This window comes from Spermophilus citellus (assembly GCF_964194105.1).
Source record: "Spermophilus citellus genome assembly, chromosome: 6".
In the NCBI taxonomy this organism is placed as follows: Eukaryota; Metazoa; Chordata; class Mammalia; order Rodentia; family Sciuridae; genus Spermophilus; species Spermophilus citellus.
This window is the reverse complement of record NC_138187.1, coordinates 791927-815103: the sequence shown is the minus strand read 5'-3', so window position 1 is coordinate 815103 and position 23177 is coordinate 791927. Positions and strand designations below refer to the sequence as shown.

At 62.4% G+C, this 23177-nt stretch overlaps 1 protein-coding gene across 7 annotated transcripts in view; it reads left to right on the top strand.

Annotated features, from left to right (window-relative positions):
• The window catches only part of CIITA (class II major histocompatibility complex transactivator), a 40878-nt gene that overhangs the window by 5685 nt on the left and 12016 nt on the right, over nucleotides 1–23177 (top strand). For 3 of the 7 annotated variants that reach the window (XM_081299060.1, XM_081299059.1, XM_081299058.1), the window contains exons 2-12: nucleotides 12912–13058; nucleotides 13204–13299; nucleotides 15491–15553; nucleotides 15670–15750; nucleotides 16740–16784; nucleotides 17568–17717; nucleotides 18116–18259; nucleotides 18798–18962; nucleotides 19522–19584; nucleotides 20542–22174; nucleotides 22938–23096. In XM_081299060.1, the coding sequence (XP_081155186.1) occupies nucleotides 12912–13058; nucleotides 13204–13299; nucleotides 15491–15553; nucleotides 15670–15750; nucleotides 16740–16784; nucleotides 17568–17717; nucleotides 18116–18259; nucleotides 18798–18962; nucleotides 19522–19584; nucleotides 20542–22174; nucleotides 22938–23096 (2746 nt within the window). Of the gene's footprint in view, nucleotides 1–2798; nucleotides 2946–4345; nucleotides 4450–12911; nucleotides 13059–13203; nucleotides 13300–15490; nucleotides 15554–15669; nucleotides 15751–16739; nucleotides 16785–17567; nucleotides 17718–18115; nucleotides 18260–18797; nucleotides 18963–19521; nucleotides 19585–20541; nucleotides 22175–22937; nucleotides 23097–23177 lie in introns of those variants that run through there. The other 4 variants (XM_081299063.1, XM_081299064.1, XM_081299061.1 and 1 more) reach the window with 4 other exon arrangements.

Genomic DNA, 23177 nt, shown 5'->3' with positions numbered 1-23177 from the left:
GGATGGGAAGAGGAGAAGGATGGGGAGGAGGGTGGGGAGGAGGATGGGGAGGAGGAGGATGGGAGGAGGAGGAGGAGCAGGAGGAGGAGGAGCAGGAGGAGGATGGGGAGGAGGAGGAGCAGGAGGAAGAGGATGGGGAGGAAGAGGATGGGAGGAGGAGGAGATGGAGGAGGAGGAGGAGATGGAGGAGGAGGAGGAGCAGGAGGATGGGGAGGAGGAGGGAGGAGGAGGATGGGGAGGAGGAGGAGGAGGATGGGAAGGAGGAGGAAGATGGGGAGGAGGAGGAGGAGGAGGAAGAGGATGGAGAGGAGGAGGAGGAGGATGGGGAGGAGGAGGATGGGGAGGAGGAGGAGATGGAGGAGGAGGAGATGGAGGAGGAGGATGGGGAGGAGGATGGGAGGAGCAGGAGGATGAGGAGGATGGGGAGGAGAAGGAGGATGGGGAGGAGGAGGATGGGAGAAGGAGGATGGGAGGAAGACAGAGATCACTGTTACCTGGGAGGGTGATAAAGGGTGGAACTGGACTTGAAGGAGAGCTGGCATTTGGGCCCCAGGAGGCCTCGGGGAGGCCACGTGGACAGTGGTACAAAGACAGGGCAGAGCGGGGTCTGTCTGTGGGGACTGTGTTTCTGGAACGCTCCTCTTCACCTGGAGGATCCAGGGCCTCCCCATTTCTTCCTGGGACTTGGCAGGGGACCCAGCAGGGCAACGTGGCTGTGTTTCTGCGGCCAGTGCTGGTGGTGTCCGCCTGGTGACTCCTGGCTTGGCTGGAGCCCCCGAGCAAGGCCAGCTCCCACAGAGCTGCGGAGACCCCACCCCTGGGAGAGGACTGGCCCCTGTCCAGCAGACCTGGGCTCGGGTACTCCGAGGCAGGCTCCTCCTAAGACCCCCTGAGTGGCCTCTGCTGGGTGTTCAGGGGACATCAGCAGGAAGGCCCGCAGCTGCTTTGACAGAGGAGGCCTGGGCTGGCCCCGGGGTCCGCCCCATCCACTCAGTCCTGGGAGACTGTCACTGGCCCCGAGCCACCGGCCCCTTCTCAGCACCTCCTCCCCCCAGCACCCTCGCACCTGGATCTCGGTGAGTGTGGTTCTGGAGGGCCAGAGAGGAGGTAGGGACACCAGGTGGCAGAGGTCGCGGTCATCGAGGTTCTGCCCGCCCAGAGCGGCCTTGACGGGGGCTGGGGTGTGGAGGGCAGGATCCGAGCTGCGGCCTCTGAGGGCGGGGACAGCAGAGCGGTCGTGCCTCTGCCTTGACCCCTTGTCGTGGAAGGAGATGAGTAGACTTCTTAGAATTTCTACTTTCCCTGTATCTGGGGGTTTGGGGGTTTTGGTACCAAGGAGGCTTAACCACTGGGCCACATCCTCAGCCCCTTCTAAAAAAAGATGTTTTTTCAGTTGTAGTTGGACACAACACCTTCGTTTTACTTATTTTTTTATGTGGTGCCGAGGATCCGACGCTGCGCCTCACACGTGCCAGGCGAGTGCTCCACCAGCCCCTTGTTATTTATTGATTCTGATTTTGAAACAGGGTCTTGCTAAGTTACTTAGGGCCTCACCAAGTTGATGAGGCTGGCCTTGAACTTGCGATCCTCCTGCCTCAGCCTCCTGAGGCGCTGGGGTTGCAGGCTGCGCTGCTCTTTTAGCCAAACAAAGGCTCTGTTTCAAGTTGACTCTCCCCACTCCTCCGGGACTTCTGAGAGCAGGGACTGCTTCCAAATGACACCACACCAAAGCAGGCATGACCCTCACATCCCCTGCGGGAAAGCCAGAGCTCAGAAGGGAAGCCAGGAGTGTCACACACGTGCTAGTAGCAAAGCTCTTTCGGTAACGAGGCACCAGCCTTCATGATCATTCCGGTCCTGGCCTCGCAGCGAGTCCCTTTTCTGCCAGCCTCCTACACTGTTGTATTTACTGGACGGTGCTTTTTCAAACCACTCGTGGTTTTCACTCATTTCCTCTCCTCTCTTTTTCTCTCAGACTAGAGATTGAACCCAGGGGTGCACTACGTCCTCAGCTCTTTTTAAACTTTGTATTTTGAGATGGGGTTTTGCTAAGTTGCTGAGGCTGGCCTCGAACTTGCGATCCTCCTGCCTCTGCCTTCTGAGTGGAGGCTGGAGGTTTGGCTCTGTGGAAAGGGGAGACCCTGCGTTAGAAGAGGTGCTAGGAACACATTAGCCCCAACTGAGGCTTTCTCCTTATGCATCAGGAGGAGGGGCAGAGGCTTGAAGAGGTGCTCTCTGATCTGGCACCCCGTCCGTGAGCCAGCCATATTGGGGTTAGCATTCTTTTGTGTACAATTAGTGTTTTAGTCCAGTGTCTAGTATACAAAAAAGGTGGGTGGACTGCTACTGACCTCCAGGGAAACCCGGGGCCACCTGGGTTGACAGGGGGGTGGCAGGAGGGAGCAGAGTCCAGAAGTCAGCTGGACAGAAGCTCTCAGCTGGTCCTGATGCCTTCTCTGGCCCCACCCTGCAGAAGATGGCAGATAGGGGACCCGTGGGCGGCTTTGTGAGAGGCACATCAGAACGTCAGAGCATCTGAGGTCCTAACAGACAACTTGCAACCTTCTGTGGTCACCCGGGGGTCCAAGAAGGAACTGAAATTAACATCAGAGGCCTGGGGCGGGCCTAAGGGAGCGTGAGTAAATTAGAGGGCATCCAGACACAGGAAATCTGACAGCTTGGGACGATCTTGCGGGGAAGAGTTTCTGCTGGTCCCTTGCTTGCTTCCTTTGCATGCTATGGGTTAGGGGGTTGGCGGAGTGGTGCGGGGCGGCTGGAGATGAGCCTGCCGGCTTCCGACCTGCACATCCCGAGACATCACTAGGGGGACTGAGGCCCCCGGGAAGTTCTGCCGGCCTCCAGGCTCCCGTCGCCTGGCTCTGCTTCTCACATCATGCGTTGCCTGGCTCCGCACCTTGGAGGGTCCCACCTGCCGGAGCCCCAAGGTAAAGGGAAAGGGGTGGAGGATGCATCTTTATTTAGAATAGAGTCTCAGCTGGGTCTTCCATCCCAGGCCCCAGGTGAGCGGAGATGCTGCTCTGAACTGTGGGCTGGGGGTGAGAGGGGGGCTCCGTGTCCCGCCGAGCAGCCTGTTGGCAGGAGGGAAGAGGACAGTACCCACGTCCTTCCTGAGGGACATTAGGATCCCTGGAACGTGATAGAGTCAGGGTTCCTCTCAGGGAGGTGTGTCCTTGGCTCTCAGTACTGCTGACCTGGCTGGCCAAGGCCACCCCAAGTCCTCTCACTGCCAGGCCTGTCTTCAGGTAAATAGGAGACCTCTGCTGACTCGGCCCCGTCCCTAGGGAAGCAGGAAAAGCGACTCTGGAGTCAGCTAGTCACAACAGCAGTAGCAGTGACTAGCTGTAGAGCACCAGGCACCTGGGACAGCTGTGGCCCTCTCCCCCGTTTCCAAATGGCGGCATTCAGAAGTGGGGAACAGGGGACAGCGGGTGAAAAGAGACAGCACAGAGACTTGGCACCAGCCCTGAGGCTCACAGGGGCGTGACACCTAGCTGTGCTGTTGGCTGGGTGGGGTGTGAACTTGAACTGGCTGCTAAACTGAGTCTGTTTTCCTCAGATCCGAGGGTCTAGCCTGGTGCCCAGTAGCTCATATCAACCCCATAAGATGAGTGTGACAGTACTGGCCTGGCTGATGTGGGTTAAGAGGGGTGGGACCCCTTTTCCCAGGCTCCCCTAAGACATATGGTGTGCTCTGAACCCAGAGATTGGGGACAAGCTTCCCAGTTCTGTCAGATGCCACTGAAGGTCATCTTGACCCACTCCCTCAATCCCAGATGAGGAACCGCCAGCCTGGGGAGGGGAAGTGATTCCCCTGCCAGGTTTCATGCCGGGCAGAGCAGGAGTCCAAGCCCTGTGGAGGAGGAAGGACAGGACTTTCGCCGCTGGGCACAGGGTGGCCAGAGCCAGGTTTCCATACAGTGAAGGTCCAGGGGTGGGTTCTTCGTCCCGAGGGCATGGGGCAGGAGGAGTGAGCCCTTCCTCTAGTGGGTCCTGGGTGTGCCAGACTGAACGGGTGGTTTGCCACTTTCATGGTTGGGCTGAGCAGGAGAGAAACAGAGTCGCTCAGAGGTGGGGGCCTGGCTTCCCTGCCTGCCCAGGGCTTGCAGATCACCTGGCTCCCCACCTGAGACCCAGGCCCTCTCCCAAGCAGGGGCTGGTCATTTCCAGGAGCTGGCTGGAGGCAGGACCTGGGGGACTGCAAGTTGGAGTGTCCTGAGGATGCTTCTCCTAAAGCACGTGGGCGCCGCAGGGGAGGCAGCGGGCGGCGGTTTGGTCTAAGCCCCGTGGTGCAAAGAGAAAGTGAAAGGGGGAAAGACCTGTGCAGTGAGGGAGGTGGGGTGCCCAGCCTACCGCGCCCCAGTCTCCGGCAGCCCCGGAGCTGGCGGGAGGGAGAGGCCACCAGCAGCATGCAGGAGCCCGGGAACGGCGGTAGGTGCCTAGGCTCTCCTTCTGCAGTCCCTAAAATTGGGCGAGGAGTTGAGGGTCCCAGGCCAGCAGCTACTTGCCCACGGTCACACGGCCAGGCTGGGCGGAGGGGAAGGGAACGTGCAGAAAGTAGATTCGGGAAACTCCTCGGCGGCTGGAGATTCCTCGCCGGAACCGGGAGCAGGGGACGGGGCTTGGCTGCGAACCCCGAGCAGTCGGCCGGCCGAGGGGAGGGAGCGCGGCGGGAGCCAGGAGGCCGGGATGTCACCTGGCGCGGGAGCGGGCGCACCGCGCCCTCGGCGTGCCCTCGGCGTCTCGGCGCACCCTGGGTCCCGCAGAGCAGCCAGTGCGCAGGGAGGGTCGCGGGACCCGGTCCAGGCGGCCCCCCGCTGGCCTCAGCTTGCTGTGGGGTCCTGTTACCCCGCTGACAGGGACGCGCTAGGGGTGGGCTCCGAGGCCAGAGGACTGCGCAGAGCTTCACCTCTTTGGCCCTATCGGGTTCTTCGTCGTCTGCCTTTGGCTTCCCCAAGCCCAAGAGCAAGAAGCCCCCCTCCTCAATCTCCCTGGGGAGGAGTATTTTCTAAAATGTCCGAGGGCGGCAGAACACAGACGGGGACTTCCCGCCAAGTTAGGGACGCCTGGTTCCCATGCGGGGACACGGTGGGCTGCTAGTGTCCCCTCTCTGGTGAGCCTGGGGTGGGAAGAAGGGCTGTGGGACTTAGGCGGACTCGGGTCTTAAGGCCAGGCATTCTGACTTCGGGGACCCCAGGAACACTCATAACCCTTCGGGACCCTTGGCGACTCTCCCCAAGGACTCGGCTCAGCCCTAAGCCAGGCGGAGGTCAAGGGGGGGAGCCCCGCCCAGGCCCCGCCCAGGCTCCGCCCCAGGCCCCGCCCCGGCCCCGCCCCAGGCTCCAAGGGCCCGGCCTGGAGGGTGCTGGGCCGGCCCCAGGTCGCCCACGTAGCGGGTGATCCCCGCGTTCCTCCTCTGCGGGGAGGGTGACTTGTGGGGAGGTCGGTGGTTTCCTCGGTTGTGCGGAGGGTCACAGCCTGCAGTTAGGTCTGAACCGAGGTCTCCTGAGAGCTCAGTCCAGTGCCGGGCCAGCGGGAGAGAGCTCCTGTCAAGGGGGGACCTGTGGACACAGCAGAGTCCAGCCGAGGGCAGGTCTCTAGAGCGCGGCACCTGGGCCCCTGGACAAGTACTGTCCGGAGGATGCCGCGCCGGGGCCCTGGGGCCATCGGGAGTGGCCGAGGGAGGGGAGAAGCTGCTACACTTGGTCCTCAGACTCGCCTTCAGTCACCCTGACGACAGATGGCTTCCCTCTCCACGTTGTTACGCTCCAATTCAGGACCTCCAAAGACCACCAGAGACCAAGATCGATGTAAGCAGCAAAGAGGTGTTCATTGCGAGCTAGCTGGGTCCTCCGTGCACACACAGCAACTGGTGACGCTGAGAGGCCCCAAGCCCAGGGTTTGCAGCAGTTTTATACACTCTCTGGGGAAGGCAGGGACCCCCACATACATCATAGCATCTCTTAGCAAATCATCACACACCGTGGGAAAATCAAATAACAACTCTAAAACGTGATTAGCACATTCACTGGCGGGAACAAGTTGGCTAAGGGTGATTGGTTACTACAAGAGGGGGTTCATTTGAACTGATTGGCTTAAGCCAAGAGGGGTGTTCCTGCTGAACTACACGGTTTCTCAACAGCATAAACTACTGGGAGGGTCATCCCAGGTATTTCCCTGTCTCATGCTGATTTGGTGGGCTGCTATGGATCCCCACCTAGCCTGACTGAGTCAGGGACACCTGGTGCAGCAGATCTCTCCTGTTGTTTGTAGATAAACAACTTAGCAGGGTGGGAAGGTGCCTAGGAGCGCTCTGTGGGTCTTTCCAAGGACAAAGGTCAGGAGAGCTTTCTAGACGGCTGCCTGACGTGTGGACAGAGGCCCACAAGAGAAAATTGTTGAGAAAATGCAGAGGAAGTCATGGGCAGGAGGGGGGCTTCCAAAGCCAGGGACGCCCGTGACTAGGGCTCCAAAGACAGTTCCCAAGGAGGTCCTGGTTGTACTGGTCCTTGAGGAGGAGGACATGGGCAGTTTAGGTGTGGACACCCTCCCAGGCCTCCAGCACACGCTAAGGTTCCTTTTGAACACACCATGGGGAAGCCGGCATGATTTGGATGACATTGTTGTAAATGCAAGTGACATTGTTGCTGTTTCCATTTGAGGTAGCAGATAGTTTCTTTTTGCAGAGTTGGGGGAAGGATTGGCCACTGTAGCCATTTCAGGCGCAGGATCCCGGTAGTCCTCCAGGCGCCCAGGTGTGTGACCTTACTTCTCCATGGTCCCAGCTGAAACTGTCCCCTGAAGCAGCGTCTCTGCATTCCCACTCCCCGGACCAGGTGGCTCCTCTTGTCCTTTCTGCTTCTGTGATGTGGGTCCTCTAGGCTTGTCCGGCCGTGGGGTCACCCAGGGTGTGTCTCTGTTCCCTGCTTCTTTCCCTTACCATCCTGACTCTGTCTTCGAGCCAGGGCCTGCCCCAGAGCCAGGGAAGAGAAACTTTCAGGAAGAAAACCAGAATTCAGGGAGTGTCACGTCTCGTTGAAGAGTTTCTGGTTGAGCAGAAGTGGGTGCGGGAGGGGTGAGGGGTCTGGAAGGTTCAGTGGGAGGAGCAGACCTGTGGACTCCCTGGGGGGGAAAGGAGCCGGCTGGGCAGGTGGTGGGCGTGGCCGGTGGAACTCAGGCCACCTTGGAAATGCAACCCCTAAGGCTCAGTCACAACAGCCGCCCTGGCTCACCGAATAGACCTTCGGCCCAGCCAGGCGCTGTGTTGGGGCCAGGCGGGTCAGGACTGGAACCTGGGGCGTGGCTCAGCCAAAGACAGCTCAGGCTCCTCCTTCCTCTCCCTGCCCCTGGATTGGGTCCAGGAGAAACCTGCTGCCCCCTTTCCAGGTGGAGGCAGCAACGTGGGGTGCGTGGAGGGACACCTGCGGGAGGGCTCTCTGGGCCACCTGTGGTCGGGGGTCAGAGGCGCTCCTCGCTCCCCGGGGCCCATGGAGCTGTCTCCTCCCTCAGCGGGGACCTTGGCTCCTCACCCCCAGCAGCGGCCATTCACAGGCTCCTGCGGAATCCAGAGCCACCTCATCTGGGTTCCAAGGTTTTCCAAGTCGCTGGGAGGGGGGTGTCCTCAATGAGCGCCCAGAGAAGGGGGCGTGGGTGTTGTTTTGTGGTGTTTTAGATGATTTCAGCTTGCTCTCGGCACACACACACACACACACACACACTCACACATGCACACACACACACGCACACACATGCACGCATGTGCACACACATGCACACACGCGCACACACGTGCACACACCCAGGCCACTGTGGAAGGCCCCTGCCGTGGAGAGGGGCTGGGATTGGGCCAGAGCCTGCAGCCTACCTCCAGCTATCCCAGCTCCCTGCTTCGAGGTCACTTCGTCCCGCCACGTTCTCTTGGCCCAGGTCCAGCAGGGCTGGGGAGCTGCGGTGGGAAGCCAGGGCTCTCGAGAGTGCTGGCCTGGGGAGGCGGGATCGGCTGCCAGCTGGCCCGATGGGGTGACTCTGGGCACTGACCGCCTTCAGCCTGAGCTGGCAGCAGAGTGGGAGGCACCCCAGGGCCCTCTTGGGCACTTCCTGCTGTGTCCCTGGCAGGCCGGCCAGGCCAGGTCAGGGGCTCAGGGCAGCACCCTGCAGGGCCCTCCCTTCCTGTCTTCCTGATGCCGGGACCAGACAGGGAGGAGCCTGACCCGTCTCCTTCCCCCACGCGGTCCTTCAAGCCATCGCCTTGTGGCCAGGCCAAGCTAGAAGGGACTTCAGAGGGTCTCCGCGCCGAGGGCTGCCCACCTGTGTCAATGGGGCCACAAGTGTGTGAAATTCGGCCGGGCAGGAGGCCATCGGGGACAGGGGGACCGCGGCAGCAATGAGTTCTACGCTCCGTATTGAGTCGTGACGATTCTCTCTCTCTCTCTCTCTCTCTCTCTCTCTCTCTCTCTCTCTCTCTCACACACACACACACACACACACACACACACTTATATTGGCTTGGGAAACCTCTAGGCCTTCAGACTGGATTCAACCATCACTTCTGAAACCTGCTTCACACCAAGTCCCAGGGGCACAGATGAGGAGCCTGCAGTTCAGAGTGGCATTCCAGGGCCAACAACAGCAATATTTTCACACCCTCCTGTGTAAGCTTGTCTGGCCTCCTGCCCCGTCACACACACGCGCGCACACACACGCACACACACGGGTGTTGCCACAGGCCTGAGTTCCCCTCCATCTCTCATGACCTCCCCAAGACTCAGCAGGAAGTGAAAGTCTTGAGTGAAACCAGCAGTTTTCACCGTCTTCTGTCCTGGACGCCCACGCTGGGCTGGCAAAGCTCTGGCCAGACGGTGGGGGCTTCCTCCCTGTGGATGGCCTTTGCCTCCCTCTGTGTAGGGCCAAGCCCAGCATCTTGTCGTCACTCCCCAGAGGACCGTGGGCTCTGGGGCACAGACATCCTACAGAGCAGCAAGAGTACAGGTTGTTCCTTAAAAATGATGGTCATTCCATATTTGTAACGGCCTCTTCCGTCATTTAATTCTTTGTTTGAGATGGGGTCTCGCTAATTGCTGAGGCTGGCCTCCAACTTATGATCCTCCTGCCTCAGCCTCCCGAGTAGCTGGGGTCACAGGTATGCGCTACCACGCCTGCTTACTTCTGTCTTTTTCTTTTAAACTTCAGAAGACTTTACCTCTGGGGCTGGCTGGCTGCACCGTGCAGTCATAATGCGCCAGTCCTTGGTCCACGCGGTTCCCTCTCCCCTCTCTGGGCACCTGGTCCAACACAGTCGAGGACTGTCCTTTTCTTTGTGTGTATTTCTGTATAACGTGCGTTGCCTTCTCGGGTGCGTCTGGGCCCTCACACCCTGGAGTTGGGCGATGCCAGCTCCCGGTCCCCTGCTGTGAAGATCCCCCGAGTCGCTGCTTCTGCGTCTGGGTCTTGGCTTCTGATCCTCCGTCGCCTCCTTGGAGGACAGACCTACTTCCACCTCTGCAGTCCCCCAGCAGGGGACACGAAGGTGGCCTCAACTCCCTGTCACTGCAGATCACCCCCAGTCCGCATCTTCGGCTGGTTCCTCTCGCGGAGTTGTTGTGGGGCACCTCTTTGTGACGTACAACCCAGGAACCGACTGCAGGCCGGGGGATCAGCGCGTCCTGGTGTCTCAGTGGTGCCACAGTGGTCTCGGGGCAGTGTCACCGATCTGTGTTCCTGGCATGTTTTCTCTGCGTGATAGACACCTGGTATTTCCGGGCTCTCTAGTTTTTGTCATTTGTACGGTGTCAGGAGTCACCTCTGTGAGTTTGAGGGCACACATCTTAGTGCCACTTACCCTATGTATCACTTGAGGCAAGTCATGGCAGCCCTCTGCAGTGAGTGCTGTGCCGTCCAAATGCAGAGCTCAGAGAGGCTGAGTCACTTACACAAGGTCACACAGTGTGGATTGGACATTCCCACCGGAGCCCACACTCGTCACCATCCTGTCATGTGTTTTTTCTCCTTCTAAGACATCAACCTGCCCAGCTTGTTGGCAGGGAAAGTGCTTTAAGCCTCTTTGGGGTCCCTGGGAACTGGAAAGGTGCTTCTGGGTTTATCTGGAAGACCACTGGGCTGGGTATAAAAGAGAAAGGGGGCGTGTGCCCTCTGTCCCCATGAAGATGCTGTGTGGGGGGTGGTCAGGGTAGGTGGGCTCCCCTGGTCTCTGGGTTTCCCACCCCCATCTGGCCTCCGGAAGCAGCCTGTCAGGTTTGGGAGCAGGTGGCGCTGGAAGGAGCCGGCGGTGGGACTCCACGTCCCGACGCCCAGCTGAGTGGGCTCCCAGCCCTGCTGTGGAGAAATGGGCTCCAGACCACAGGCCGAGCTGGGAGCTGACCTCGAGCCCGGTCAGCTCCGTCTGGGGCTTTTCCACGGTCTCCTCAGCGGGCGAAGTCCAGGGTCAGCCAGAAGAGCTCATGGTCGTGGCCAGCGGAGCTGGGGGTAGCCATAAGAGGCCCCTCTTCCTCCTGAGGCCCTTGAGGGTGCAGCCCCTTGCTGTGGCACCGAGAGGCCACCCCAGCCTCCGTGTCCCCATCCGCACAGCGGGTGTGACGAGGCCGATTCCAGAGCTGGGTGTGTGATGGTGGGACAAACAGTGAACGGGCACCCGCAGAGCCGGAGCCAGACTCCCAGCAGGAGGGACTGTCCGCTGGTCAGCAGAGAAGCTGCCCAAGCCTGTTGTGTTTTTTTTCTGGTAAAATTCAGTGTCCCTCAGGGGACAGAAGCCAGGCTGGCACAGTCTCTAAAGCCTGCGGTGCAGTGGGGGTGGGTGGAGATGGACCCCCGAGGACTGGGGCGGCAGAGGGGCAGGAATGCCCCCCGCCTGGCTGGGCAGGTGGGAGCCCAGGGCAGTTCAAGGAGGACCTTCTCACAATACGGCCCCTCTGCCAGTCACTCGGCCACTCGACTGTCCTGCCACCCACACCTTCCCCGGGCCCAGGCCCTCAAGTCATCAAGAAGCCAGGCGCCAGGCTGCGTCCAGCTCACCTCCCATCCCTCTAACAATAGGAATGAATGTGGCTGACGCGAGTCAGCTCACAGGGGACAACGTTAGGAAATCCTGTCACTTGACGCCTGGAACTCAGAGGGCACCTGGGAGCTCTGGCCACGCCTCGTGCCCAGGAATGGGCTCAGCTGGGGAGGGGCCTGTGTTCCTGCTCTTTGACCCTGGGACCAAGATACAGGAGCAGCCCAGGGAGGGAGTTTTTTTGGCTCAGATTCAGTGGCCGAGTCCACAGCCCTGAGCCCCCGGTGAGGCAGAGCACCACGGTGAAGGACCTGGTGGAGGGATGCTGCTCTGCTCAGGACAGGAGGGACAGAGGGAGAGGGAGAGGGAGAGGGAGAGAGGGAGAGAGGGAGGGAGAGGGAGAGAGGAGAGAGGGAGGGAGAGAGAGAGGGAGGGAGAGAGAGAGGGAGGGAGAGAGAGAGGGAGGGAGAGGGAGGGAGAGGGAGAGGGAGAGGGAGAGGGAGAGAGAGAGGGAAAGAGAGGGAAAGAGAGAGGGAGAGGGATAGAGGGAGAGGGAGAGAGAGGGAGAGAGAGAGGAGAGAGGGAGGGAGAGAGAGAGGAGAGAGGGAGGGAGAGAGAGAGGGAGGGAGAGAGAGAGGGAGGGAGAGGGATAGAGGGAGAGGGAGAGAGGGAGGGAGAGGGAAAGAGAGAGGGAGAGAAAGGGAGAGAGAGAGGGAGAGGGAAAGAGAGAGGGAGAGGGATAGAGGGAGAGGGAGAGAGAGGGAGAGGGAGAGGGAGAGGGAGAGAGAGGGAGAGGGATAGAGGGAAAGGGAGAGAGGGAGGGAGAGGGAGAGAGGAGAGAGGGAGGGAGAGAGAGAGAGAGAGAGGGAAGGAGAGGGAGAGAGGAGAGAGGGAGGGAGAGAGAGAGAGAGGAGAGAGGGAAGGAGAGGGAGAGGGGGAGGGAGAGGGATAGAGGGAGAGGGAGAGGGGGAGGGAGGGAGGGAGGGAGAGCTGGGGGCCAGGGACTAGACATAATCCCTGAGGGCATGTCCCCAGAGACCTCCTCGCTCCAGCATGCCCCACCCACCCAGTAGTCCCTGTAGATTGTTAGTCCCACTGGGGGGTGGCACATGCCTGTAATCCCAGCAGCTCCGGAGGCTGAGGCAGGAGGATCTCCAGTTCAAAGCCAGCCTCAGCAACTTTGTGAGGCCCTTAGCAACTCAGTGAGACCCTGTGTCTAGTAAAGTATTTTTTAAAGAGGGCTGGGGAGGGCTGGGGACACGGCTCAGGTGGTAGAGCGCTCGCCTCGAGAGCACAGGCCCTGGGTTCAGTCCCCAGCACCAAATAAGCAGATAAATAGGTAAATAGTTGCTAGTCCCTCAAGTGACTGACCCGCTGATGGGCTGAGGCAGCCACCCACCTCCGACCCTCCGCACTAGCACACAAGCTCCTGGGGGGACATTAAAACCAACCAGACCAGGCCTGGCCCTCCTGGGCTCTGCCTGGGCTCTCTGCCCTGAGCTGGCGGCTGGCAGGCCCCTCCTGAGCAGTGGACCAGCGTCCACCGCCCCGCCTCCTCTGGAGTTGGAAGTGGAGGGAAGACTCCTATTCGGGGACTCTTGAGCTCTTCCTAAGCCTGTAGGGGCACGGGAGCATGGTTCTGGGGACACCAGGAGGTCCAGGGCCCAGGGAGTCCTGGCCTGAAGGGTGGGGAGGTCTGGCAGGGAGTCCCGCCCCCTTCGGGCCTGGCTGGTCCTGGAGGAGGCTCATTCCCAGGCCCAGGGAGAGCTGACGCTCAGAGAGGTCAAGTGACTTGCCTAAGGCTCCACAGCCTCCCGCCTCCCTAAGCAGAGAAGTCCTGGCTCCCACGACCCCGGCCCTCACAGCGGCGCATCTTCCCTCCCAGGCAGTGGACACTGTGCCACCGTGGACCCGGGGCCTCTGGAGGGCGGCTACCTGGAGCTCCTCAACAGCAGCGCCGACCCCCTGCACCTCTACCACTTCTACGACCAGATGGACCTGGCCGCGGAGGAGGAGGCCGAGCCCTGCTCAGGTGGGCGGTCCGCAGACAGGCAGGCGGAGGCCGGTCAGCACCGCGGACAGCTCCCTCCTGCCGGCCTCCCGGCCTCCCAGCCTCCCAGCCTCGCCCACCCTCTGCGCAGCCATCTCCCGCTTCATCCCGGGTCTTTTCCTCCCAGAACCCGACACGGACACCATCAACTGCGACCAGTTCAGCAGGCTGCTGTGTGACGTGGAAGGGGACGAGGAGACCAGGGAGGCCTATGCCAATATCGGTGAGGACGGTCCTGAGCCCAGAGAGGGACACGCAGGGACAGAGTTCTGTCTGCTCCTTCCATCATCTCAGCCCCCCGCGGCAGAAAGGATGGGGGCAAAGGCTGAGGAGTGGACACCCAGGGAGGAAGGAGGCCCTGCTAGTGGCCCCAGGCAGACAAGCTCACCTTCACCCCCATTCCTCCACCCTTTCTGGCTCTGGCTCCTCTTCCCTCCACATCAATCCCAGCCACACGCTCCTTCCCCTCCTCCCCCTCCCCAGCTCCTGCTACGGGGCCATGGCCCATCGCTGGTGTAGCGCACCATCGCAGGGCGCCTGCCCACAGCAAAGGCTGTAGGTCAGAATCGCCTTTGACAGGCGAGGACGGTGAGGTTTAGGGATGGAAGGGACCTGCTGGAGGCTGCGTTAGAGATGGCAGTGGGTAGGTCTGGCATTCTAACCCAGGTCTTCCTCACTTGAAAGTCCCCGTTGTCAACCACAAAACAGAGTCTGAGGGGGGACACTGGCCAAGGTTTTGAGAAGCAGCTTTCAGACACAGGTGGGACTCTCGCAGGAGAGACGCAGCTGTCACTGCTGCTGTGGATTTTGGGGGCAAAGAGGAGGAAGGGTGGAGGACCCCTTCCTACCAGGGTTACCACTGCCTCCTAAGGGGCTTTGTTGAATGAGAGAAAAGGGGTCCCTTCTGGAAGGTGCAGCCCTACCAGGAAGTAGCAGTTTGGCAGCACAGGCCAGTTTGGATTTTTGCCCCTCTTGGTCCTCTTGGCTGGGCATACTTGTGCAGCCAACAACCTGCACAACTGTTCTTAGTGGCCCTTTACCTGAAAACCCGGGAACCACACCTCTCAGGAGGCCTGTTGGGCAGGGATGTCACCAGTTTCCACCAGAGCAGATGAGCCACTATCCCAGAGGCAGGATGAAGAGGAGCAGTAACTGGATGACTCAGAAGGAACCACCCAGGAGCCGGCAGGCCCCTCCCTCCCTGGAGACCCGTGGTGGAAGCCAGACTCGGTGGCATCCACATCTGTCACAATTGGGGCAGCAACTAGGGGCCCGGGCCTCGCTGGGGATCTGGGGGCTTTTGTCCTGGGGCGTCAGCAGAGGAAGGGGGAGCTGCCTGAGCAGGCGGGGAGGTGGCTGAGCCCTCACTGCCACCCAATCCTCCTGGCACCCGGGGCCTCGCCCCGGCCTCCTGGGTGCAGAGCGGGTGAAGCGATGGTGAAGACGGCGGGTGGGAGGGCTCTGCGCCGCCAAGTGGGCCCTCCACAGCCTCCAGCTCCCTGGTGACCGCTCTGGTTCTGAGTCTCAGCTCCAGAGTCCTCTGTGGCTCCCCAACGCCTCCACGGTCAGGTCCAACCTTTCCCCCCCACAGAACCTCCATGCACCCCAAAGGCCGTTCCTCAGTGTCCCACCACCCAGGAGACCCCTCCCCCCACACACTGTCACCTCCCTTCCTCCTGGGGCCCCTCCCTGATGGCCCCTCCCTGATGGCCCCTCCCTGATGCCCCCCCCACCCCAATGGCCCCCCCTGATGGCCCCTCCCTGATGGCCCCCCCATGGCCCCCCTGATGGCCCCTCCCTGATGGCCCCCCTGATGGCCCCCCTGATGGCCTCCTCCCTGATGGCCCCCCCTGATGGCCCCCCCTGATGGCCTCCTCCCTGATGGCCCCTCCCTGATGGCCCACCTTCCTCTCTCTGTCTTCCACAAAAACTCTCTTCCCGTTGGCTCTAAGCCAGGTACCCCTTCATCTGCTCTGCCAGCATGTAGGGACGCCTACTGTATACTGTTATTGTGTCCAACACTTCAAATACACAGCTTCTATCTTCACCATCACAGGCATCATTCAGGCTCCTTACACAGGATGGAATGGGGGTCCAGAGAGGTTAAGACACTGGCCCAAGGTTGTCCAGCGAGGAGGGCCACTGGAGAGGTGGCGCGGTGGCCGACTCTTCCCCTCTGCCTGGGCCACCGATGGCAGCCGGGAGGCTCCTGGGCACGTCTGCCTCCTGGGCTCAGGTTAGAGCCAGGAAGCCTCAGAGCTCATTCACCCCATCATTCAGAAGTTCAGCTACGGCTATGGAGTCCCCACTGTGTGCCAGGCCCACGGTCACAGGCCTCTGGTGGCCAGCCCCAGGCTTCACACGTGGTGGCCCTCCGTGAGCTCTGCTGACTGTGCCTCTCCTTGTCTGGCCAGCGGAACTGGACCAGTACGTGTTCCAGGACTCGCAGCTGGAGGGCCTGAGCAGGGACCTTTTCAGTAAGTGGGGAGGGTCCTGTGCTGGGAGGCAGCACATTCCTGAGCCTCCCCAGTGGAGGACGAGAGGCTGCCTGGGCCTCCGCTGACCGTGAGAACTGGTCTCTGCTTCTTTCAAGTGGAACACATAGGACTGGACGGGGTGCTGGGTGAGGGCCTGGAGGAGCCGGCAGAACCAGGGCCAAGGAGCCAGAAAAGACGTGAGTGAGCCCCTTCCTGGCCCCTCCGGTGGCTCCCACCAGCTTCCCCGGTTAAGCCCCACCTGCCCCACCTGGGCTTGGGGTCCCTGCCACCTGTCCCTCCATGCAGCTCACTGCCGACCGGGAGGAAGCAGATGGCCCAAGTGGCCAACCGCCTCCCTCCTCCCCGGTTCTGCCCCCGGCTGTTTTGATTACCATTCCCCGAGGCCCCTCAGGTCCTGGCTTCTCTTGCCCTGAGTGGTCACCTGATGTTCGAGGGAGGTCTCTGCACCTGACCTCGGCAGAACTGGGTGGAGTCCTGAATCTGCTGTGCTGTTGTGACCTGGGCCAAGTGCCTGCACCTCTCTGAGCCTCCTTAGTCTGTCCTCACCTGGTAGCCAACGGTAGCCTCTCTTTTCTTTTTGGGGGGTGCCAGAGTTGAACCCAGCCGTGCTCAGCTACTGAGCCACATCCCCAGCCTTTTTAAACATTTTGTTAGAGTCAGGGTCTCTCTGAGTTGCTTGGAGCCTCGCTAAGTTGCTGAGGCTGGCTTTGAACTTGCGATCCTCCTGCCTCAGCCTCCGGAGCCACTGGGGTCGCAGGCCCCATGGTCGCTTTTCGAATGCAGATCTGATCATTTCACCCCTTGCAGACCCTCCAGGGGGCTCCAGCTCCCAGCTCACCAGGAGCTACCTCAGGCCAAACCCTGCTTCTCTCCACCTGGGGCCCGAGGCCTCCCCAGCCTCAGGGCCTTGGCCCTGCCTGTCCCCTCTCTCTAGAATGTCCCTCCTCAAACCCAGGCCTTGTCCCCTGCAGCCCTGCCCCCTCCACCGCCTCCCTGTCTGCTCCACTAGATGGGATCTGGGCTCACGCTGAGGGACCAGGACCAGTGCATTTAGAGGGTGGAGAGGGACTGGCCCCCAGGCTGCTGTCCGGCTCCTAAGGCTGTTTCCGAGCCCCGTCCTGGCTGGGCCACTTCCCTGGCCTGATGTCCTTTGTCCTCTCCGCAGCTCTCTCAGAAGAGCACCCTGCCGACCTGAAGCACAGGAAGCTCGGTGAGTGGGCAGGCGGCCCCGGGGATCCTGGGGCAGGGGAGCTGGGGCCCCTGCAGGTGCCCGTGCAAACCTGCATTGACAACTGAGGTTCAGAGAGGTGGAGTCACCTGCCCGAGACCACACAGCTAGCGAGAGGGGGAGTGGGATTCAAGCAAGACCATGACGGGTGAGGGCTGCTGGGAGACACCCGCCGCACCGCCTCGCCCCCTCTGCATCCCCCACTAGGTGCTCTTCCACTCCCTCCCCTGCCCCTCCACCCAGCTGCCCTGGGGAAGGCAGTGGCCAGCCCAGGGGCGGGGGGCAGAGATGGAGGGGTCCTGCCCATGGGGACCGCAAGATGATGGGACGTGGTCTCTGTCCCTAGGGAGCCGATGGGAGGTGGGTCTTCCTCTCCAGGCCCCTGTGAAGACCCGGGTGCTCCAGAGGCCCTGCCTTCAGACAGCGTCCAGTCTCACGGGGTCAACCCCTGCCCTCTGGACCCTCATTAAATGGAGATTAGCCGCTGTCCCCTCTGACGGGCACACGGTGACCCCTGCCCTTCTCTGGGCAGAGCCTGAGGCTGGGGGTCCAGCGCCCACAGACTATTCCCAGATCTCAGTGGGGGCCTCTAGGGTCCAGAGCCCTGGAGGACTGGGAACTGCCTGCCCAGCCCGACCACAGCCGGGACCCGCGTGTCCCTAACTGCCAGGGGAGGTCCCCCGGCTCCAGATGCCTCCCAGCCGGGGCAGGGCTCTCCCGGAGCCACCAGGTCTCCCCACCTCTGACACAGCCCCCTCCCCACAGCCGAGGCCCCTGCTGTGCCCATAGTGACCGGCAGTTTCCTGGTGGGACCAGTGAGTGACCCGGTCACCCCGCCTGGCCTGCCGGCTGCTCTGTACAACCAGGAGCCAGGGTCCAGACAGATCCACCCGGAGAAAGCTGTGCAGATGCCTGGTACGTAGGGGACCATGGAGGGTGGGCTTCGCCCTGGGATGTGGGTGAGCAGAGGCTAGGCAGGGTGCCCTCAGTGTCACCCACCTCTGCCCAGGGTCCCATCTCAGTCCTGCTGGAAAACGTTCCCGGGCAGGAAACACATCTCTGGGAGGCCCAGGGGGAATCTCCACCATCCGGGGGTCACTGGCCAGTCCTATGCCCTGGACACCTCCTCATGGAGCACCTTGTCCCTACCAGCCCCTGCTGGGGCTGGGGACATCGCCCCTGCAAGACAGGCTCAGCTGCTGCTCTCAGGGAAACCAGAGCCCTTTGGGAGGGTCGATGAGAACCTCACCGTCACCAGACAGTCCCGGGGACAGGGGCTGGGAGAGCCCACTGCCCGCCTTTGCCTCTTGCAGAGCCTCCCCCCATGGCCTCCGCGAGCTGCCTCCACCTCCCTGTGGGGCCCATCCAGGTCATCTCCACGCTGCCCACGCTGCCCCAGGGGCTCTGGCCCATCTCGGGCGCCGGCACCGGCCTGTGCAGCATATTTATCTGCCACGGTGAGTGTGAGAGACCTGGCCCTCCCCTGGCTCTGGGGGTGGTGCGGTGCCTTCTGGGCTCCATCCTCACTTGGAGCTCCCTGCAGCAGCTGCAGTGTGACTGGGAGTGGCCCTCTGCCCTCCCTGTGTCACCTTGCCAAACAGGAAGAGGTGCACACGGGAGCGCAGCCCTTCCCTCCTTCAGTGTGCCCACCTGGACTGTGTGGTGCACATCCTGACACGGCTTTCTCCATCCGGCTTGTTTCCCGATCGGTGAAACGGTCCTTGCTGGGCCCGCCGTGCTGTGGGGCTGTGGACAGGTCCAGGGAAGGCCCAAGCTTCTGCCCAAGTCAAGGACATCACTCCCTGGTCCTGTGCCACCAAGGTTCCGGGGTCTAGAAGGAGCCCCAGAGCTCGGCTTAGCTTCATCCTGAAATGTCTCTTTGGAAGTTCCCCTTCTTCTCCCCAGACATGCCAGGCTCCAGCGCCTGCCTCCGGGCAGGGGCGGCCCAAGTGGGTTCCTGGATAGATCCCTCACCCCTCTCCACCTTCGATGTAGGTGAGACGCCCCTGACCAGCCAAGCACCACCTTCCACTGGCCCTGCCGTCCACAGCCTCCCCAAGTCCCCAGACCGGCCCGGCTCCACCAGCCCCTTCGCTCCCTCTGCAGCTGACCTGCCCAGCATGCCTGAGCCGGCCCTGACCGCCCGCCCAGATGGGACAGGCAAGGACCCCTGGGCCCGTGAGCATCCCAGAGGCTGCTGAGGCCCCGGGAAGAAGCGTCCTCAGCATGGCCCCCGTCAGAACCTCCGCCGGGGCTGGCCGGTCATGTTCATGGGCAAGCGAGGCCGAGGCCAGGGTCATGTTCATGGGCAAGCGAGGCCGAGGCCAGGGTCCCCAGGGGGGAGGGGCACCGTGCAGGCAGCAGGGCAGTGGAGAATCCCCGTACAGCAGGGACCAGACCCAGTGTGGCCAGGTCCCCAAGCTGGAGATCCGGTTTCTATGTGGACACTGGGAATCTCAAAACACTGGGGACATCTTTAAAGGTACAGCTGTCCAGGGCCTGGGGGTGGTGCAGTGGTAGGGCACTTGCCTAGGACGCGCGAGGCCCTGGGTTTGATCCTCAGCCCCACACAGAAATAAATAAAATAAAAGATCCACTTACAACTAAATATAAAAAATAAAAAAAGAAGACATAGGCCTCTGGCCACCAGGAGCCCAGAGAGGGGGGAGTCCTTGGGAGCTCCCCAAACTCTAAGTGACGCTGGCTTTCCCATCTCCAGAGGACAAGAGTTCCCCGTGCCAGGCAGCGCCAGAGGTCTCCACTGAGCTTCCAAAATGGCCTGGTGAGTGGCGGCGGGGTCTCTTGACCTGGTGCTACACGCCGAAGCCCCGTCTGGCTTCGACCATCCATGCCATGTGTCTTCGGCCCCCTGTGTGTTGGCTCACCCACTGGGTCGCTCGCTGAATGCTGCCACGGCCCACCATCTCTCCAACGCTAGCTTGGGAGCCACCTATGGGGGACCTGCCCCTGGGGAAGCCCACATCCCTGACAGCCACCTAGTGTGAGGCTGAGACCGAGGCCCAGGGGTAAGCCCCGGTGCAGGGCTCGGGAACCCCAGTACTCAGGGGCTGTGCAGGGGGGTGGCAAGTTCCAGGTCTGGGGCCACTTAGACCCTGTGGCAGAATAAAACAGAAAGGGCTGGGATGTGGCTCAGGGGTAGAGCTTCCCTGGGCTCCATCCCCAATAATGGAAAAAGGAAGGAAGGGAGGGAGGGAGGGAGGAAAAGGGAGGGAGGGAGGGAGGAAAAGGGAGGGAGAGAGGAAGAGGGAGGGAGGGAGGGAGGGAGAGAGGGAGGGAGGGAAGAGGAGGAAGAGGGAGGGAGGGAGGGAGGAAGAGGGAGGGAGGGAGGTAGGAGGAAGGAAGAGGGAGGGAGGAAGAGGAAAGAGGAAGAGGGAGGAGGCAGGAGGAAGGAAGAGGGAGGGAAGGAGGAGGAAGAGGGAGGGAGGAAGAGGAAAGAGGAAGAGGGAGGGAGGCAGGGAGGAAGAGGGAGGGAAGGAAGAGGAGGAAGAGGAAGGGAGGGAGGGAGGAAGAGGGAGGGAGGAGGGAGGGAGGGAGGAAGAGAGGGAGGAAGGCTAACAGGAGCAGGCAGATCAGGAGCCCAGAAGGTAAGGGGATCCGTGGGCGTGGGCTGCTGGACCACGAGCGCGTTGAGTGTCCACCTCTGGAGACCCTGGGGACGCGCGCAGGACCGGCCCTGCGTCCCCTGAGGTCCCCTGATGGAAGCATCCGGCCTTTGCAGAGACCGTGAGGCGGTTCCAGGACGCGCTGCGGGACCAGTACGCGGGCCGCGACGGCCTCGCGGTGGAGGTGGACCTGGTGAGCGCCAGGTTGGAGAAGGGCAGCAACAAGAGCCAGGAGCGGGAGCTGGCCACCCCGGACTGGGCAGAGCGGCAGCTGGCCCGCGGGGGTCTGGCGGGGGTGTTGGCGGCGGCCGGCCACCGGCGGCGGCCGCGGGAGACTCTGGTGATCGCGGTGCTGGGCAAGGCCGGCCAGGGCAAGAGCCACTGGGCCCGGGCGGCGGGCGTGGCCTGGGCCGGCGGCCAGCTGCCGCAGTACGACTTCGTCTTCTGCGCGCCCTGCCGCGGCCTGGACCGCCCGGGGGACGCCCACCACCTGCGAGAGCTGCTCTGCTCCCTGGGCCCGCGGCCGCTGGCCCTGGACGACGAGGTCTTTAGGCACCTCCTGAGGCGGCCCGACCGCGTGCTGCTGGCCCTGGACGCCCTGGAGGAGCTGGAGGCGCCGGATGGCTGCCCGGGCGGACCCCCGGCGGCGGCGGAGCGCGGGTCGCCCCGGGGGCTGCTGGCCGGCCTCCTGCAGGGGCAGCTGCTGCGCGGCTGCACCCTGCTCCTCATGGCGCGGCCCCGGGGCCGCCTGGCGCAGAGCCTGAGCAAGGCACACGCGCTCTTCGAGGTGGCCGGCTTCTCGGGCGCGCAGGCCCAGGACTACGCCAGGCGCTACTTTGAGACCTCGGGGGCCACGGGCCACCCAGAGAGAGCCCTGGCCCTCCTGCGGGACCGGCCCTTCCTTCTGGCCCACAGCCACAGCCCCGCGGTGTGCCGGGCCGTGTGCCAGCTCTCGGAGGCCCTGCTGGCGCAGGGGGACCAGGCCCAGCTGCCCCCCACGCTCACTGGGCTCTATGTCGGCCTGCTGGGCCCCGTGGCTCGCGGCAGCCCCCCGGGGGCCCTGGCAGGACTGGCCAAGCTGGCCTGGGAGATGGGCCGCCGGCACCAGGGCACCCTGCGGGAGGGCCAGTTCCCGTCGGCGGAGGCGAGGACCTGGGCTGTGGCCGGAGGCCTGGTGCGGCCCGTGCCGGGGACGGCGGGGGGGCAGCTGGCCTTCTCCAGCTTCGTCCTCCAGTGCTTCCTGGGGGCCCTGTGGCTGGCCCTGAGCGGCGACATCAAGGACAAGGAGCTGCCGCAGTATTTGGCGTTGACCCCGAGGAAGAAGAGGCCCTACGACAACTGGCTGGAGGCCGCGCCGCGCTTCCTGTCGGGACTGGTCTTCCAGCCGCGGGCCACCTGCCTGGGAGCCCTGGTGGCGCCCGCGGAGGCCGCCTCCGTGGACAGGAAGCGCCGGGCGCTCGCCAGGTACCTGAGGCGCCTGCAGCCCGGCTCCCTGCGCGCCCGGCGGCTGCTGGAGCTGCTGCACTGCACGCACGAGGCCCAGGAGGCCGCGCTCTGGCAGCACGTGGCGCAGCAGCTGCCCGCGCACCTCGGCCTCCTGGGCGCGCGGCTCGTGCCGGCCGACGCCTTCGTGCTGGGCCAGGCCCTGAGGGCGGCCGGCAAGGACTTCTCCCTGGACCTGCGCAGCACGGGCATCGACCCCTCCGGCCTGGAGAGCCTCGTGGGACTCGCCTCGGTCACCCGCTTCAGGTGGGGGGCAGGGGACGGGGAAGGGGCTCCCTGCTGCTGGGTGTTTAGAGTGGACGGCAGCTGGGGGCCTGGTGAGGGTGGAGCCTGAGACGGGAGGGCAGGGCTCACACCCTGGCGGCCAGTGGGGGGGCGGAGTCACGCTCCCGACCAATAGCAGAAGGCCCCTGAGCGCAGGGACCCGACCGGCTAGACTCTAGGACTGACCTGGGATCAAATTGATTTTCCTCCCTCCATCCCCTGATGGAGCCCCTGTTTTCTCACGCATAGAGGCCCAGCTTCCCCTTGGCCTCGATGCCTCCATCATATCCTCTTCTGCTCCACGTACTTCCAGCCACCAGAACAGTCTTCCCAGATCTTGCCTCGCTCATATCCCGCCTCTGCGTACAACCCTCAGGGCATCCCGTCACCCTCAGGATGAAGCCTACATTCTTTCATTTGGCTCGTCCCAGCCCTCCTACAATCTGAGCCTTCATCTTAATCTCCCGGAATCGTTGCCAGATTCCCTCTAAACATACTTTACCCAAACCGTGAATCCGACCCAGTTGTGCCCCAGACTGGACACCGAGCTTCCTAGTAGCCAAAGCAAAAGGAGACAAAACCACTGAGTTATGAGAAAGGAGGACTCGTTGAGGCTGGATGGTCATGTCTGGAGTGGGGAAGTGGAAGTCAAGTCAAGGCAGGAGGCCGGTCCTTCCCTAGAGCTGCCCCTCCGTCCTGGTCTAGCCCGGTCACTGTGACTGGGTCTGAGGCCCTCCCTCCACAGGGCCGCCCTGAGTGACACAATGGGGCTGTGGGAGTCCCTGCAGCAGCGTGGGGAGACCCGGCTACTCCAGGCCACGGAGGACAAGTTCACTATTGAGCCATTTAAGGCCAAGTCCCTGAAGGACGTGGAGGATCTGGAGAGCCTGGTGCAGGCCCAGAGGTGAGGGTGTGGGCGGGGAGGCCTGCAGAGGAGGCCGGTGGGACCCTTTGGAGCTCATCATGGGATGGCCAGTGCCTCTGC